At 39.9% G+C, this 19,198-nt stretch overlaps 1 protein-coding gene across 4 annotated transcripts in view; it reads right to left on the reverse strand.

Annotated features, from left to right (window-relative positions):
* Positions 1-18,873, reverse strand: part of TESPA1 (thymocyte expressed, positive selection associated 1) — a 34,592-nt gene extending 15,719 nt beyond the window's left edge. Inside the window, exons 1-9 of one of the 4 annotated variants that reach the window (XM_077952605.1) lie at positions 18,733-18,873; positions 18,314-18,464; positions 15,429-15,600; positions 8,330-8,537; positions 7,406-7,448; positions 1,815-1,864; positions 1,140-1,193; positions 348-384; positions 6-104 (exon numbers count right to left, since the gene is read on the reverse strand). In XM_077952605.1, coding sequence (XP_077808731.1) covers positions 6-104; positions 348-384; positions 1,140-1,193; positions 1,815-1,864; positions 7,406-7,448; positions 8,330-8,492 — 446 coding nt within the window. In that variant the 5' untranslated portion in view covers positions 8,493-8,537; positions 15,429-15,600; positions 18,314-18,464; positions 18,733-18,873. 4 annotated transcript variants of the gene reach the window in all.
* Between the last annotated feature and the right edge of the window lie 325 nt (positions 18,874-19,198).

Genomic DNA, 19,198 nt, shown 5'->3' on the forward strand with positions numbered 1-19,198 from the left:
CCTACCTTGAACTAGTCTTGTTGGTCCCTGCAGTCATGCTGCTGGAAGCCAAACTACAGCCAAGATCAAGTAGCTGGAAAGGCCTGGCTGTCTCGAGGAAACTCCTGCAGAGATCAAAGCTGATGTCATACAAATCTTATTTCCAGTTTGCACCCTGGCTTCAAGGAATCCCTGCTGGGCTTATTCACCCCCTGATGGGTACCTTTTAGTCTATGTAGTTGTTGTTCGTTGGAAAGTCTCACTTTCTAATGTGAATCTTTAGGTCTTTATTTTAATCTCTTTGACCTACCCCAATTCACTGATTTTTAAAGGAGACATCATTTGCCCTGGTTGAACCTAACACTTACCTGGAGAAGAGTTTGCCATTGGCGGCCAGTAGTGTGGCTGGACAAGAAACAGAGAAGCAAAGAACAAATTAGAAGGGAAAATGAAAATCACCTGCGTTGCCCCTCTGAACTTAAAACTCAGTCCCCTCCGTTTCCTTTTGTCACTGTGACAGACTAGCTGGACCCCATGAATTCTGTACTTCTTGGGGCCTCAAGATTACCTAACACAGTTCTGGAATAGGAACAGATATGCCAGAGAGTAACTGGCCTTAAGCCTCTGAACTTCTGACCCATGACTGATGTCTAGGCAAGAGCCCCTCTGTGCTAAAAAGGATAGAGTCATTTGGTCCTCCTGGCTAGTGTTCCTGTCCCCCTACACAAGTCTTTACAGGTCCCAGGAGACACTGGCAGGTTGCTGTGCTTTCATTCTTTACTGATGCCCTTCTCCTCCTGAAGTATCATCTCTATTTTACACCCAATGCACAAACTTGTTTGGAGTTTCTGTACAGGAAACAGTCTTAAAGATATCTGGGCAGCAAATGTTGTAGTAATTTTATATGTCATTGTCCCAGGGTCAAAGGAAAGTTCCAATGATGAACCAGTAGGAGTCATGATAGGCTGATGAGGAAGTGTTTCTGGGCATGTGATGCCTTCTGTATTTTACGTTAGATAATAATGAGACTGCTCTTTCCCTATAGATAAGACCCCAGGGATGGGCTGTTTCTTTTTGAAGTTTTGCACTTCCATCCTATCCAAAACTCATCCAATGTATATCCCGTTCTCATCCCAACCTCAGAGAACTGTGCCACTTACCCTCTGCTCCCAGGGTCAAGTCATCTTCAAAGCTGGTCCCATGGCTGCAGAAGCCTGTCCAATAATCAGGTGAGGGTCACAGAAAATAAGGATGGAACATAACGCATGCACACACACACACCCCTGCATACACGAACATCTTCATATGCCCTTAGACTAGACTTGCACAGCCACATAATCATACTAGATATCCACATGTTTGTCAAATTATTGTACATATACCGCCTCAGAAGTCATATTCATTTTTGATTCAGAAAGAATCATACATACATTCACCTATAACCTTTCCCGTATATCACATAGTTATGTACACAATCCCCTGCCAAACAGCAAACACACGGGGGTGTGCACTCACACCCATATAAACACATATTATAAAATATATAAGAACTTTATAAAAGTTCTTATCCTACAGCAGTGGTTGTTATCTGAGCAACCCCTAGCAGAAGACAGCCTATGACTGTTAGTGAGCCTGTGGGCTCTGAGCCAGCATTTTCTTCTGGATTTCCTGAAGCCTTGTGACCACGAACAGTGTTTTGCAGCCAGTTTGAGAACACTCAGGTACTCTTTTGCATGCCTATACATGTACATGTACATAAACACTCACATACACACACGCACAGGTATGTCACTCTCCAGGTAGAAGAACAACAGAAGGACAGAACCTGTACTCACCACTGTAGATAAACTGCCCTGCTTCCTCAGAAAGTCCTTCTTCGGAGTATCTAAACCAAAAACAGTCTTATAGGTTGAAGTCACTTACTACATTTTCCCAGGAGCTTTTAAAAGCTCATACATGTTCATATTCTTTTCCAATAAGAGTCAGTAGTGTTTAATTTGCTTTTATATTGGAGAAAACAAAGACAGAGTGGTTACTTGACTGAAAAATTCACAGAAGTAGTTGGGGAAACCGAGGCTGGAATGCACTATGTTTTAGATTGTGCTTCTGTTGTCCTGGCCACAGGACTAAGAGACAAAAGTCAGCTTAGCAATGATTCTTTGATCTTTAGGTAAAATAGGAAAGAAAGAATATTGAAGCAAAACTGGAGAATTACATTCATAGAGGCAGGGGTTTGCGTGCCATAATTTCCAAATGGCAAACATAAATTTCTAGGTTTTCTTAGAACTTTTAGATCACCTTAACTACCCACATTTCCTTCCTTCTCTCTGAACCATGTTATTGCTGAATATCATGTCATTCAGGAAACAGAAGAAATCGTATCCTGGTTAGAGATATTTTAAAATTTTCAGACATGGTCTTATCAAACATTTACCATCTCCACCAGAAGAACAAACAGAAATCAGCATAAATGGTAGTGAGAGACAGCTCAGTTTTACAAACAAGGAAGAAATTCTGTCTGTCAAAAACAGGTGTGTGAAGTAATCTGTGACAGGGCTTTGAAATGGGACCAGCACATCTAGATGCTAGTCCCGGCTCATTGTGGCTCTTTTGTTCTCGAATATCATGTAAGGGAATTTGGATCCCTAGATATTATCATCATCTAAGTCTACTTCAAACACTGACATGTTGTGAATTTTGTAGAGTTTGCTTTCCTAAAGCTTTTTACATGGAAGTTGTTCATGGTGCTTTAAATATAATCTCAAGTGGAGGTTGGAGGGAAAAGGGTCAGTAACGTGAGTTAGCAGGGAAACTGAAGAGTGTCCACTGGTGCTGGTCCTAAAGGAGCTTTTCTCTTCATCAGTCTCCAGCAATCCAGATTACTCTCAGGCTACTGGAGTATCACTTCATGGCGTGTGTAACAGTAGGAATGGGCTTACTAACCAAATATCTGTAGGTCAAGTTCTGCCTAAATTTTACAAAATAAGTCATTACATATATAGATATCTTTTGCTTGTAACTCCTTTCAATAGTAAAAAAGCCAACCATGCTTACCAAAATCTGAATTTTCATATGTCCTCATGAAATTTCATAGAAGCAGGTTCTACATCAAAAGTTCATTATAAAATGTGAAATAATAGGCAAGCTCGTTAAGAATACGTAACTCTAATAATGCACCTAGAACTATAAATATATTTTTCTCTTCCTAATATATAATTACATAAAATATGCGATGGTATAATACTACAAACATGTGTAACTATATATAATATTTACTATTACTACTAAAAACAGCATGATAGCTAATATAGTCAGGTACTAGAATATTGCAATTTACTACTGCATTTAATGCTTGTGTTGTAACTGCACAGTAGTGCAACTACTAAGGCCTACTATTACTAGAGGTACAATTTAAGTAGACTACAATTCCATTCCTAGGTTGTACCCAGTGGACATGCCTGTATATGCTCCCCCAAGTAAATACTAGTAGTGATAACCAAGAAATAGAAGCCTCCAAATCCCTAGGGATGTATTATAAAATTAAACAATTTTATAATAACTATACAACTTAATATTGCACAATAATAAGAACGAGTTACTACTGCATGCGAATACATGGATAAGCATCATAAACATAATGCTAAGCAAAAGAAACACACATAAAACAGTACATGTTGTATGACTATTTCTATAAAGTTCAAAATAATCCCAAACATATCTATGATGTTACAAGTCAGGGTATTTGTTACCCTTGGAGGCAGGATAGTGAATGGAAGGGATGGAAAGGAGACGCTTGGAATGCTGGCAATGCTCTGCTTTAGGTTTCATGGGTGTATTCCCTTTGTGAAAATTCACTGGGCCATTTATGTATTTATTTATTTGCCTATGATTTATTTGTTGACAGGGTCTCACTCTGTCTTCCAGGTTGGAGTGCAGTGAGAATAGCTCACTGCAGCCTTGAACTCCTAAGCCCAAGCAAGCCTCCTGCTTCAATCGCCTGAGTAGCTAGGACTACAGGTGCTGCCATGCCTGGCTAATTTTTAAAAACTGTTTTGTTTTTTCTTGTAGAGATGGAGTAATGGTACATTGCCCAGAGTGGTCTTGAACTCTTGGGCTCAAGCATTCCTCCTGCCTTGAACTCCCAAAGTGCTGGGGTTACAGGCATTAGCCATGTGCCTGGCCTCAGTTATATATTTAATACTCCTTTATTTTTCAGTAGGTATATTATACTTCAATATAATTTATATTAAAAAGAAAAAAGTTACTGATATGTATGCTGAACTTCAATACGATTTACATTTAAAATGTCACTGATAAAATTTCTGGTTTATCCAAAGCAAAACTCACTTGTATTCATTGGATACAAGTTTTTATTGGGTGCTCATCCTACATTTTTCTTCTTTAGTTATAATCTGCCAAGTATTTCTATTCTGTTTATGAGGAACAGCCCCTGATGGGTCTTGGGGAAGTCTGTGGAACCTTCAACAGAAGTGTGGACATGGGCCTGGAGCTATTGATGCTTTCTCACTGAGCACAATGATTTGAGACTTTATGGCCATCACTCAAGTCCCAGGCCTTCCATGGGTTATTGGATAGGCCATAAAATCAATGACCAGGGACTAGATCTATAGCTGCTCCCCTCTTCCCACCCTTGCACTGAAAAATTCCTTAGCATCATTTTAAGTCTCAAATGAAAGAGCCAAGATATTGCTCTTCCTGTATACCCAGTTCCTAAACAAATAGTAGGGAGGAGGGGTTGGATTGTGGGAAGAAGTATATGGCTATTTTTAGCTTCTTCTAGATGTTTCCATAGCTACCTGCCTGCAGAGATTTAAGCTGAAGCCCACACAGATGATTTTTGGGCTCCCAACCCCACCTCTGGTGATTCATGAGCAACACAGTCATGTCCCAGAAAATCTCGAGAGCTTAGGAGGAGAAAGAAAAAAGGAGAGGCATAGTTTGCAAAGACATGCACGATTGGATCCGGTGGCAGAATAGCCGGCCGCTAGATTCAATTGCACTGAGAAACATTGACACTAAATTGCCTGAGATGTTGGTGTACTCTCCTGGAGAGCTTGTCAGAAAAGAAAATGCTCTTGCTACCAGAGGATGTTTGGCTTTGGAAACAGAAATTGAAACTATGTGGTCTTGGAACAAAATTTGAAAAGTGCCCCTCAGGGCACCTGGCAACAGAGTGGACAGATAATCAGTAAATGTGGGCTCCTTGTTTATCCTCTTTTCTCTGTGGTCTTGGAGCGTGGAATATTGTGGTAATTCAGAATCTCATATTTAGAATGCATTTTCCCTCTATCTTCTTCATTATCTATTACCAAAATTCAAGTGTACTCTCACTATCAATCATCGTCATTATCATCCTTTAATTTTTCTAGCTTTTCCATGCAATTAAGAAGTATCACATACTTAGACAGAATTAGAAAACAGAGGAAATTGGAAAATTTTCTGACTCCAACAATTCCCCTTCCAAAGACAAATGCAAGTATGTTGATTAACTCTTTATGGCTGTTTTGAAGTTTAAATATTTGAAACCTTTTCAAAACACAGATACATAATGAAAATGTAACAGATACCCTTATTCCAGTCACTCCATTTTCACACATGTAAACATTTTTCCATATTTGCTTCAGAAAAAATAAAATATTCAGTAATATATAATATAAAATAAAAAATTAAATACTAAAGATATAACTAAAGTCTTATTTTACTTCTAAAGTCAATTCTTTTCCTTCTTCCAGATAATCACCATCCAAGAGTTAATATGTATCATTTCTAGGCATATTTTTTCTGATAAATAAACAGATGTAGATAGATGGATAGATATAGACAGACATTTTGTGGAATGATAGGTAGGTATAAACTCCTCCTTTATAAAACTCACCAGTCACTATTAAAAGCACAAAACACATACACATATATTATCTCATTTAAACCTCAAGAGAGCCCTTAGACTGTATTATTCTGAGTGTCCCACTTTACAGCTCGGGTGTCTATAATGAACAGAATTTAAGTTATTTGCTTATGATTGGTTAAACACTTAGTAGCACAAGAATTAGGCTCAAATCTTGGAGACTTTTCCCTAACCAGACCACCTTTCTGTCATAAATTTTGGTTCAGGGTTTATCTTTGTAGAGCATGAGTGAAGAAAGATGAGTTCTAGAGTTTATTATCTTGTATTTCTGTGAATTTATTATTTTCAGTTAGGATGAAAAATGTTCTAAGTCAAGGAGCATATTTTAAACTACTTGGCACCCCTCTAGGTTATTCAGATAATCAGACAGTTAGCAAAAGCGTAATTAATAATTGTTGACATGAATTGACGACTCAAGAGTAGTTAATGAGATAAAGACATTAACTGAGCTGACTGTTTCCCCTGTACATATCTGGTAAGCATTTTAAATCCTAGGACAGTTCTCATTCTAGGCTTCTCACCCAAACCTGCAACCATTCTGATTACCACCATTCTTTTCTTCCTGTATTTTGTGGGTCCTCTAATTGACTTTGAAGTCAATGAATTGTGAATAAGATGAGAGCAATGAGAACAATAGGTTTTTTTTTTTTAAACAACAAAACAAACACAAAATAAATCCTTCCTGGCATTGCCTTCTTGGGCACAGGTGAAATAAACAACCTTGGATTATTTGGTGCTATTTATTTCCTACCAAATAAGCAAGAATGGGTTTCTTTATGCCAATTAGTAGATGAGTTTAGATTAAAGGCTATATAAAACTTGAGACATTCCTGGAGGGAAAATAAGGAGCAGGCAGAAGTTGTCCATTCTGAGAATTCATTATTACACAGAAGACTAAATAGGTCACAGAATCCTTCCTTTTGTGTCTGGGAATACTGAGCCTAAGAACGGTCTAGGCTGATGGGGCTGTGGGGTCTCATATTTAAAGTATCTCTGAGGAAAGAGATAATGCACTGCCTTGAAGTGCCTGCTCCAATTCTTCCCTGCTTTGAATCACTGTCATAAACCCTAAACTTCTCCTGTGTTCTGCAGTAGAAATAAATAACACAGATGAATTGCTCTTCAGCAAGAAAGATCAGGTTTCCAATTCCTTTTGTTACACAATGTAAGACTCCAATCTAAAGGGGAAGTCAGGGGGAGTAGGGGTCTGGAACTCACCCCAACTATTCCCCATCCACTCTTAGGTTTAGACCGAACACAACCTCCATTCCTAGACCTGGTGCCTAATTTAGTCTTAGCCCCGAGTTGCACTTGATTCACAGTTGTGATTACCGGTTCACCCTAAACCCGCAACACCCCTCCAACAACCACCTCAACCTTACTTCTAATCTTTAGGCCCAATTCAAATCCATCTTCCTGTCTCTGAGTTTCCAGGAGTTGTATCTGTTAGCAAATCCAACCATCAGTCACATATCACCCCGTTGCCTGTCCAGCACTTACCCACAATCCTGCAGCCAGTCTTCAATTTTATTGATTGGATTCCCTAGAAAAGTCAGATACTAGATCACTGTGAGAACTGAACGAAATCAGACCTCCTCCCTGCAACTAATTCCATTCCACAAGTTTATTCTTACATAAGCTGCGTCATGAATCTTTTTTTCTACATAAAGCTTTTCTTTAAGATATGAGAGGAATACACCGTATATAAAAATAGTGGATATTTCTTCTCTCTCTCTGCTTCTTTTCTCCCTTCCTCCCAAGAACCTGGAAAGTGCCCAAGATGTCAGGCCCACTGCTGTCTTTTGAGAGTTCCTTTCCCACAAGGGTGGATCCTTCTCATTTAAAAAGAAAAAGAAAAAGAAAGACAATCTTGTTTTTGTGCTTTTTTGCTTCCTACCATATAAGCATTTATTTCCATCAGAATTTTTGTTTTACTCTTATGACTGTGGTCTCATTTGAACCTCAAAGAAGCTCTGAGAAGTGTAGGAAAGGTACTACTATTTCAACTGGACAAATAAGTCTTAGAGAGGTGAGGGACTTCCCAAAGGCCACACAGCTTGTTAGTGACAGCATTGTGGCCAGAGTCTAGGCATCCAGCTTGTGTGTGGTCTTGTTACACAGACAAAATAGAAACACCGCAAAGCATTCATAGAGAACCCCCAGCCTCGGGTTCTTACAGAAGCTTCTCAGGATGATGCAAAAATGTGCTTTTCCCTTTTTCCTAATCTTATGCCTGTCTCTTTCTCACATAACTCATATTTTGTATTACTTTAGCTTTTCTCTTAAACATATTTAAACCAGTCAAAACAGCCCTCCACGAGGTCCTCGCTAAACAAGGGACCTGTTCACACTCTGCAGACCTGGGCCTGCTGTCACCTTTTACCACTAGACAACATAGACATCTGTCTGATGTTCATCTCTTACCTTCTTGGAAAACATCATCCAGGCTGGAAGGCTCAGGATCTGGGACATCCTGCAGGGCGGCGGCAGCCTCCTCTTCTAGGACCTGGGTCTGCCAGTTACGGCTCTGACGCAGCCAGGCCCGCCGTTTCTCCCAGGATGTGGGGCTCAGCACAGAGGCCTCCATGGCCCTGGCTCAGACTTCAGAGCCTCCCGTAACAGTAATGCTGTCCTAAGAGTTGAAAAACAGCGATGCTCCCTCATCCTGGGCTCAGAAACCACCATGATGCTCAGGGTTGCCCCCGAATTTTCCTGTCTCTGCCCAAAGGAGCTTGGTCTCTCTACACATTCAAGAGTAGGGAGGACATCCCTAGCTCATTTTCTGTCTCTCCTGCAAAAAAGGAATGCTCTGAAAACTCTAAATATCAGGGTAAGTCTTTCAAGTCAGTAAGTTTGAAAGCTTCAGACATCACGATTTAATGGATATTAAGAAAACTCTTCTGACTTAAAGAATCTCAATTTCTCAGGGTAGCCGAAATGCTGTATTAGAAAACATTTTTTCTTTAATCCTTAAGAATGTTGTCTACCAGAATCTTCCATTATGACTAAAACATCTATAAGTTTAAAATGTATAAAATTCATTTATTTTTTAATCCTCATCAAGACATATGAAAAAGTTGAAGGTCTCAACGGTGAAACAGATTTTCTAAGGTCCCACAACCAGGATGTCACTCCAACTATAGGAATTCTAGGTTTGTTTGTTTAGTTTTTCTCTTGATTTTTCATGTTCCTGTTTTATATATTAGGAGTCCACATGTGACTTATCTCAGAAAAAAATACCCTGTGATTAAAAGCAAGGAGACACTGCCTTAACCAATTAGCAGCCAGCACCTTCAGGATAATCACTTTCTAATTTGTCAACCTGTGCTTCTACCTAACTATGAATTTATTCCTCAGCTCATCAATGCAATTACTAATCCTATAGATTCATATTTCATGTAACATTACCTAAACATGCCTGTATTCTTCCAAGAGACGCAATGATGGCACTAGATACACATTCAAAGAGGAACAGAGGGGAAGAATCATTCAATTGTCCAAATAGAGCTTTAAAAAGCTTGAGGCTAATGTAATATTCATTGGCTCATACTCTGTTCTGCTGCCTCTCCCCCGCTGGCCATACTTGCATCCCACCTCACTGAGCAAGTAGGAGTGGGGCTGAAACTCTCCAGGTCTTATCCCCCTATTCCCTCAAGCTGCCATAAACAACTTCATCTTAAGAGCTACACTTTTAACTATTGGAATAAAATAAAATAAAATAAAATAAAATAAAATAAAAATGAAGACTACCAGTTTACAGAGACTTCTGTTCCTCCAGCACTTAAAACCATTAGTGAGGCATCCAGTGATTTAGGCACTAAAATAGCTTTTTTGAAAAGAACATCCTGAACATAAAATGCATTCCTAGGGCAATAAAATTGTTTTTAATGCCTCTGCTTGTTACAGACAAAACATACCTAGGAAAAAATAGTACATAATTACTGTTGTCTGATCTAAATTCCTTCACTTCAGGTCCGTCCAAGACATATTTTTCTTCCAAGTGAGATAGTAGTTAGCACTATGAGACTTTGCTCGTTAACCCTGGGTACCTGGCTGTTTGTCTACTGCCTGTGCCTTTTAGAGAAAATTAAATCATTAAATTAAGTTTGTGTCATAAAGAAGCCTCAAAGAAGAGTACCAGAGATGACTTGCTATTCTCTGGTCAGAGCTGTCGGGAGGAGATAAAGACAGGATGAAACTGCCACTAGAATGACCTTAGGACAAGAATCTAAAAAACCTTGATCAGTTTGTTTACCTAGTCCTGTGATCCGAAATATTTAATAGATTGGTTCCAGAACCCAGAGAAGAAAATCACAAAGGCTAACTTGCCTATTGTTTTTAATTTCCAAAGGCAATGGACCTCCCCTAAATCACTGGGAATCTTCAGCTCACAGAATATTTTTGGTAGTAGAACTCAAAAGGAAGGCAGGAAGCCAGGAGGGCAGGAAGGCAGAAGGGCAAGAGGGTAGGCAGAGAAGGAGGAAGAGAAGGAGGGACGGAGGGAGAGAGGAATATCTGGCTTCCATACTTTATTCTGCCACTTCAAATGGGATAACCTTGGAAAATTTCATCCCTTTATTTGGTCTCAGTTTGTCAATGAAAACATTACAGCCGTAACATTTGATGCGTCTGGTACTACAAACTTCTGGATGTGCCGTTTTACAGTCGAACCCCTATAATGCCTAGCACAATCCCAGAATCTCACTAATTGAAATGGAGGTTGGGGCTTTCAACATCCTCTGTGATGTGAATCTATTTTACATTCCTCCCACATCTTCAAAAATATATCGCAATAATATAGGGTAATTTCCTCTGCATCCCCTGAAAATACTTACCTCTTTTTTTAACCTCAGTTTTCTCATATTCTTCCCCCTTTCTCTTCATCTTCCTCAGTCTTTGCCACACTCACCCTGCAGTGTCCAGCTTTTAACCAACCTCCTCCATGGAGCCACGCCTGGCTTCCACAGCCTACCTTAATCACTTTCACTGAGCTCTTTCTCTGCTTGAGTTTTTTCTTCTTAGGTATTATCACTAACGTACTTTACATTTTACTTATTTACCCAATTTATTGTTTACTCTTCTGATTAGAATACAAGCTCTAAGAAGACAGAATTTTGGGGTCATTTACTACTGTGTTTCTAATGCCTAAAACAGAATCTAACACATTGTAATAACTTAATGAATACCCATTGTCTAAATGAGTGAATGTCTAGAAGGTGACCGTTCCTTATAGGAGCCCAGTGCCTTTCAGAGTCATCAGAGACACATGCAGGGAGATCAACTTCAAAACAGTAACAATAAGCTGGTAACTACGTGCTTACTAAGCATGTAAAAATGTTGTGGGTTGAAAGCTGGAGAGAAGAGAGAGGGTTATTCTAAGACTTGTTTCTATCCTAGAAGTTCCTACAATTGAGAACAAAAGTTGTATTTTCTTGACTAGTCCCTGTTTACTGCCTGTCTCTATGTCCTATGTACGGAAGTTTTACTTAATGTTAATTCCTAAAGGAAAGTGCCTATGGAAACAATCCTTAATGCTTAAGAGTTCCAAAGAAAGGCTTACAAATAAATGGCAATTGTAGGTATGACAATAAAAAGACCAGACAGGTTAAGTGTTCACTGAGAATGACAGACATTTTCCTGGCAATTTGGGTGAGAATGTAATAATTTTTCTACTTGAAAAAGTAACAGTGATCTCAAGTCTGAAGAAAAGACACAAGGTAGATCTAAGCTGATCTTCACAACTCTAGCACACATGATAGGGGACTGGGAAATCGCACAAATAATTTTTTTCCCAATCTCAGCAACACTTGAGTTGTAGAAACCTGTCGATGGAGTGTTATATAGGATTAGTATAAGTGCAGCAATATCAAGAGGTAAAAAGAAATGGTAGTGTCTGGTTAGTGGTAATAGGAGGAAGTTGTACTGCTGGGAGATAAGAAACTGGGTGTTTTTTTTTTTTTTTTTTTTTTTTTTTTTTTTGTGGAAATCTGCAGGAAGCAGCAAATGATTATCAGACAAACACATCAGCCATGAGAGTGTTAGAGAGAATTAAAAAACGAGTGCACACAGATGTCAAGATAGCAGCTTTGTAGGTCTTGGGGCCCCTTGTAATAGAGACAAAGACATGAAGATGTTTTCTCCAAATAAGTCATTCAAACACGTACACTGATAATACAATGGAGTTTGGTGCAGTGAAAAGAAAACTGATTAGAAATCAGGAGACTTGGACATTTTCTGACTTGTCCAATTAATTGACTTATGGCATATCAGTTAGGTTTTTTATTAAGGTTTCAGTTTAATCCTCCAGGAAACGGATTGGTTGGACTCAACGTTTGTGTAAATTTACTTCCACTACCAATGTTTATTAATTTATTTAGGTGAGTTTGAAATACGCATAGGAATAGTACCCATAAAAGAAAGTGCATTTATACAGTTTCCCCATTAAAAAATTGGAAATGGGTCAGTGGTCTCTGGAGTTACTTCCCATTTACCAAATTCCCTTTCAAATTAACACCAACATATGGAGCTCCTGCACATGTGGCCTTCACACTGGATCCAGGAAACTGGTGAGCCTGAACATGAAGGCCATACGGGAACTTATACAGGGAGTCAGTCAGGTGCTACTCATTGACTGTCAACACTGCTTGAACTTTTCTGCTTCTTTGCTTTAGCTTATAGTTTCATCCACTTTCCTCTCTAATCAAACAAATTCTTTCTACCCTTTAATGGCCTACTTAAGTCATCTCCTTTCTCTGACCTGCCTGTAGCAACTAACATCCATGCCTGCACCATATGCAACAAAACAGTAAGTGGCTACCTCTCTTGTCATCATTTACCACTACTTGTAACTTCTCCCCTAAACCCATCATAGAACATAGCACAGTACTTTGCAAGAGAAGGGACTCCATAAGTGCTGTACCTGCAGAGGAGCAAGAATCACCCTGGCACTGGGAAATTATCCCCAATTAGTATTCATCATAGGACAGGTGCTCCTGACTGTCCTCATGGCCTTGGATCCTAATGTACATTTTTGCACAGCTTGTAGTAAAGAGGAAAAAGGCTTAGAGCATAGTCTTTCCAGTCCTTTGCTGATATAACACAAGGTCACCCAAGTCTGACTTAATTTATGAAGCTTGAACTACCAAATTCTCCTATTTAAAAAAAAAATATTTGCCAGTCTTTCAAGCTTTTATTCATTTCTTCATCAAAATTTCCTTCTGGAGTTCATCTGTCATCTCTCTTGATGCTGGCTTATAGTATATGATCATATTTGGTCTTCTCTGTGAGGATAGAAATATAAAGCCTGCAGATATCTGTTCTCCAATTTTCCCACGAAACTTAAGAAATTCCCACACTGGTACTATTGCTTCTTGCCTGAATCAGCCCAAACCTTATTTCTCCCTTCTGCTACCATTTCCAGCCTTTTGTTCTTTCCTCTTTTCTACATTTCTTTAGAGGTTCATTCCATAAATCCTTCTCCACAGTCTGTCAAGAGTTCTGAAATCCTGTTACAGCCAAGTGGAGTAAGACAGAATTCTTGTTCTGAGGATGCTATAGTTAAAAGCAGAAATTGTAGCAGATAGGATTGAGGTTAGACAGGAGAAATATCCTCTACTGGTTAAGATTAGGGAGTTAAGAGCTGTGAAATGAGTATCTTCCAACAAAAATTATTATTAGAGGCAGTAACTGTAGCAGCAGCAGAAAGCCTGTAGAGGTATGTCATAATTATGACATGAAGAATATCACCTATTTCTAGTCTCTGTTTTCCAAGGGAAGCAGTCTGGGATTCACTACATATTGACATGGGCAAGTCAAAGGTAGGTACTAATAATAACTGATATGTAGAGAGGACTGTATATGTATCCATAAAACTTTCCTGTAAACTGCTTAACTGAATCCTGACAACCACTTTAGAGCTAATCACTGTTACCTGACACTCATGGAGATATGTTACTTGTCCAAGGTCACGTCCCTGTAGTGCTGAGACTGAAACTCAAGTTGGTCTGACTCCATGTTATATAGTTTTTCTGCTGACATTACAATAAGAAAATGGCCCAATGTCACCATCCAATGTAATTTGGGATTTAAAAAAAAGGAGAAGTAGTTTTAGTAAATTCTCCATTTCGCATGCTATGCAAGCTCTCCATCTTATAGTCTAGTAGAGAAAAGGCAGCATGAACACAAGGTAATTTATATTTGGTTCTGTGACAGTCTTAGTGCGGGAAGTGTTGCTTTGTTTGTGTTATTAGAATAGTTTCCTTTCTGACTCCAGCGAGGTGATTATGAAGCAGTTTAGCCTTCCTCAGGCTTACAGAGGGGTTTTTTTGGCAAGGGTCCCACTAACTTCCAGTTGGGAGGAGAGAATCTGCCTGGAATTCCACATTACTTTCAGATTGTTGTGGCATTCAGAATATTTCATAATGGTTTGGGGCACCACAGAGCAATGAGAGCTGATACCGTCACAGCCCTGTGGTGGGGCCCCACTCAGAACATGGGGCCTGTCTGGGGAGTCTTGAGGAAAGAGCTGGGATAGCTGGGCTGGTGACAGGTACTCAGAGGGCTTGGGAAAATGGATAATTACCATTATTTGCTATAGACATATTTTAATATTTTAGCAACTATTAGCCTACCAATTTGCACCTGACAAATACCAGCTCTGCTTACAGATACTTCACTATGGGGAAATTTTCAAGGGGCTCAGTAAGGAAAACCAAAGCTTCTTTTACTTTAAAGTTCAGAGTGTTATTTAGAAATTAAAGAAAAGGAAAACTGTAGAAAGAGTTTGGGCCTTGGAATCAGAGTTAGCCTAATTTGGAATCATAGTTCTGTCTACTTCCTGCGTATTTGTCCTTGGTAACACTATCTTTCCTTCTATACGTAAGTTTCTTTTTCTTTTTCTTTTGTCTTGCTGTGTTACCCACGCTGGTCTTGAACACCTGACCTCAAGCAATCTTCCCACCTTTGCCTCCCCAAATGCTGGAATTATAGGTGTGAGCCACCGCACCTAGCCTATACCTAATTTTCTTCATGTGCAAAATAGATACTGTGCCAAATTAGATGGGTGACTGGCAGCTGTAATCAGATAACATATATTAAGTCCCTGATGTATAAAGGTGGTGCTTAATAATTGATAGATATGATTATGAATCTGCCCTCAGTCTAAGATGTTCACTAAAGTTGAAACATCTTGAGGAATAAGGAAGGAAAGAAGGAAGGAAGAAGGTGTGAACAGCAGGGTACAGCTGACAGTATAAAATCAAGATGGTGAAAAAGATTTTTTAATATGTGGTAAGCAGAGATAAAAAGTAATCAATGAAAAGTCTTTCTTTCTTACCTAATTCTCCAAGGGACCAGAGAGATTATCTAATCCTGGTCACTCATTTTGTAGTTGAGGAAACAAGAGAGAGAGGAGGGAGAAAGAGAGAGAGAGAGAGGAGAGAGAGAAAGAGAAAGAGAGACAGAGAAGCAGGCTTGTCTGGAGTCACAAAGAATATTAGTGGTTTTAAATGGGGACCAAACTCACAAGTTCTGAGTTCCAGATGCATGCTTTCTTCCTTTATATCGTACAGCCTTCCTCCTGCCACACTTGGTTTCCAAGGCCCAGTCCTAGGTTTGTCTTTAGTGCTCTGGGGGACATGTATGAGACAGACTTCTCTTCTCTTCTGTCTGTTTTGTGCCTATGCCCCAAGCAGTGCCTGTAAGTTGAGACTGAGAGTGAGAACCAGTGTGGGAGGAGAGAAGAAGGAAATGGGGTTTCCATGATGTGGCCCATAAGATCTTCTGCATCCACAGCCAAGATATACATCATTACCATCGCAAAGAGCTGTGGGAAATCCCAGAGCAGCTAACATTTCTCTGTTTGTGAACTGGGCAAATTCCACCTCAACCCAGGGGAATTGTCCCCCATTTGACATACCCCAATCTGCAACAAATTCACACATTCCTTCATAGATAAGAACTGTCTTCTAGCTCCTAACCCTCTTTAATGTCACTCAGGTTGGAAGATCATCAGAACAAGAATTTCCCAGAGAATATTTGAACATTCTGAGACTTCTGTTGTCCAAGGAGCAGTTCAGTCTGCTCAGGGAAAAGGGGAGATGTTATTTGGTAAATAATAGAAACAAAAAATGCCCATTTATCAGTGGAACTCCTATTTCCCTCCCTTTTCATACTCTTTCTCCCACATATAAGTGTAGCTGAATAAATACTGAAAGAAGATCATCTAAGACCTTTTTCCTCTCCTTCCCTTTCTTTCTTACTTCCACTTTCAGGATATGAATTTTAAGAAAGGCTTGTATAATGCTACAGGAAATACTAAAGTTGTGTATTTGGAAAAAAATCCCATATTCTCAATGTAGGGAGACATCAAATATCTTCATTTGAATGGGCAATAAAGACATCAAGAATAAGAAACAGCAGTTTATCTGAGCTGATTTGTAGATGGTTTCATCAAGAGAAAGTAGGAAGAATGAGCAGATTTCTCAACCATTGAGTTAGCTCTGTGAATTTGTATCTTTAATTCTTCAGTTTTATCTCCTTGGTAATAAGCTCTGTCCTGCATATACTCATTTTCTTCTTTCCTGCTTTTCCTTTTCAATATCTGCACACAATCTTCTTGTCCTCGTCCCTCTGCTTATTTGACTGAACTCTTTTCTTAATCTAGAATCTGTGTTTAGGTCACTCTGCCTCAGGCCTGTGTGTGGTAGGGTACCTAGTACTGTGGGTACTGGAATATCCACTTTGGTCTTGTTCCTTAGGTGGAAAAGAGAACAGTTGTCAGTTTGCAGGTGGAAATAAATGTGTGATCTTTTCCCCTTACTGTAGCCCAGAAGGAACCTTGTAAGTCACAGTATTGGCTGAGACGAGACCTCCTTTTAATTCTCTACTAGAATCCAAATCATACACATTGAACTGAAAATGACAATTGGGCCTTCATGTTCACTACATAATGCTGAATCATAAACATTGAACTGAAAATGACGGTTGGACCTTCATGTTCGCTACATAATGCTGAATCGCAGGGTTCCATCTTAATTTTCAAAAACCCAAGAGTTATGAGGACATGTTGGTAGTATGGCTATAAATGGTTTCTAAACACCCTGGGGTGCATGTGAATAACTCATATGTTAGATTGCTCTCTATCCCTCCTGCTATATCTTCAGCTTGTTATTTCTGATAATAGTCTAAGTAGAGACAGATAATAAATCTGACTTCCCTTCCTCCTCCTAACACTTCATGCTGCAAGAGAATCATACAAGATCTTTATCTCTAATCACTCAGCTGAACAACTGTTGAGTCTGATACTTGGGCACACAAGTTGAAGGTTCCTACCTCCAACCTCCCATCCTAGGTACTGCCCTGCACCATCTAGAAAGTCTCCTTAGCTCTCTACTCAGGACCACTTGTGTTATACAGAGGAACTAGTACTTCCCTGGATATCTCCTGTAAATGCTCACAGTCTTGTCAAATCAATTCTGTGGAACTCTCCTCTCTTGGCCTTGCACTGCCCTGGGGACCCACCCTTTCTCTTCCACCCACTGGTGAGCTCAGTGGCACAGAAGGGGGATGGGAAAACCCCAGGGTGGAGGATCTTTCCACTCCTCCATCTACCCCAAAACTCATGTAGGTGGTAACATGCTCTGCCTGCTACCACTGGGGCCAGGGGTGTTGGAGGATCATGAAGCCCCCAATATTATGTAGGTCACCGAGAGGTCAACACATCCATCTATCCGTCTTTGAGATGTGAACCCTGAAATCTGGTCCTGACGGTGGCTCTCCATCTATCTTGAGCCTCCCAGTTAATTTGACCTTGCATCACTCAAGTGTGTACATCCTCCCTCATAGCTGACCTCAATATATCTTGCTGCAGTTTATCTCAACAAGTTTCTTCTACAGCTTCTGAAGAAAGAGGTCGTACCTATAGAAAGCAAAGTTGATTTCAGCCAGGTACTCTCAATGCTTGGAGCTATGGACACTAGAGTAGGGCCCGAAATGAAACCTGGAAACTTCTTCCTTGAGAACTTTTCAGTGTTATAATCAGATGGAAATTGCAGCAACAATGAGTTCAGCAAGACACAGAGAGAAACTTTGCAGGTGAGAAAAGTAATAAAATTCCTAAAATAGTTATTTAAGTCATCAAAGAGACCCAAGTTTCGAGAATCTAGAAAGATTACCTCTCTGATAATAAAAAGAAAACAAACAAACGAAAGCAAAAGGCACCCGGTATCGTTCTCCTAGGCATAATGATGGATGCTTTTAAGGTTGAAGTAAGAGCGGTGGGAGATTTTCTCCTGATTTTCCCTTGTCTTGATCTTGATAGCCTGATTTTTCTCTGACACGTTTCCTTCTTTCTCTTAGCATCACCCTAAATCAGTACAGCCTTGAAACTGAGATAAAGGCTGTACTTACCTGTCCGCTGGTAGAAAACTGAGTTCGAGGCAAAGCAGTTGTCGAAGTTGGGCCGAGGCCTTCACAGGTGTGGGCACAGAGGTGAAGCGAGGGAGAAAGTATCATGTTGTAGATTATGCCTTTCTCCCTGAACTCATTCAACTGCTGTTGCCTGCTCAAAAGGGGAAGCGGAAATGAGAACACACCACACACACACACATCCACACATGTAGACGCAGTCCCCGCCTCCCAGCCCAGCCACATCCTTTGCTCCGGCTCAGGGGACTGAGGGCAGGACAAACCATCTGGAGACACGGTGCTCACAACTAGGAAGACCATCCTGCCCCAGAGTTGTCTCTGTCTTTCCAGAAAAACAGATCTTTTCCTATTAAGGCAAAGGTACAGTCCATTTAAAGAGGTGTGTGCAGGAGTCTTCCTACCATATAACTAGAATTCCACTGCTGCAGACAAATCCTTCTGTCCTCCGGAGAGCTGTCTGAAAATGGGAAAGCTCTCTCTCATAAATGATCTGGCGTTTATCTCAGAGAAGATGTTTCCAGCCCTGTCACACACTTGAGAGGGATCCGAGCCAGTCGCTCTGTGTTTATAACTTTCAAACTCTGGTAAATTCCCCCGAAGCTTGTTTTTGAATACTGCTTACTTTTTTTTCTGTTAGTTTCTTAACTTTGTTTTTATGTTCAAACCACTTCAAAGTTTTCGTTTTTGTAATAAATGACTGCTTTCCCCCACGTTTTCAAAGCTGAACTTTTAAAATCAGTTATACCCTGAAGATGTCTTCAGTTTACTGGTTTTCAGTTTGGAGAAGGCTTAATGAACTCTAAAAGGTTTCTCCCAGTCCTCAATCACTCTCACCCACCAGGGGCATTCAGCACTGCTGACGATCCC

Source organism: Macaca mulatta, chromosome 11 (assembly GCF_049350105.2).
Source record: "Macaca mulatta isolate MMU2019108-1 chromosome 11, T2T-MMU8v2.0, whole genome shotgun sequence".
In the NCBI taxonomy this organism is placed as follows: Eukaryota; Metazoa; Chordata; class Mammalia; order Primates; family Cercopithecidae; genus Macaca; species Macaca mulatta.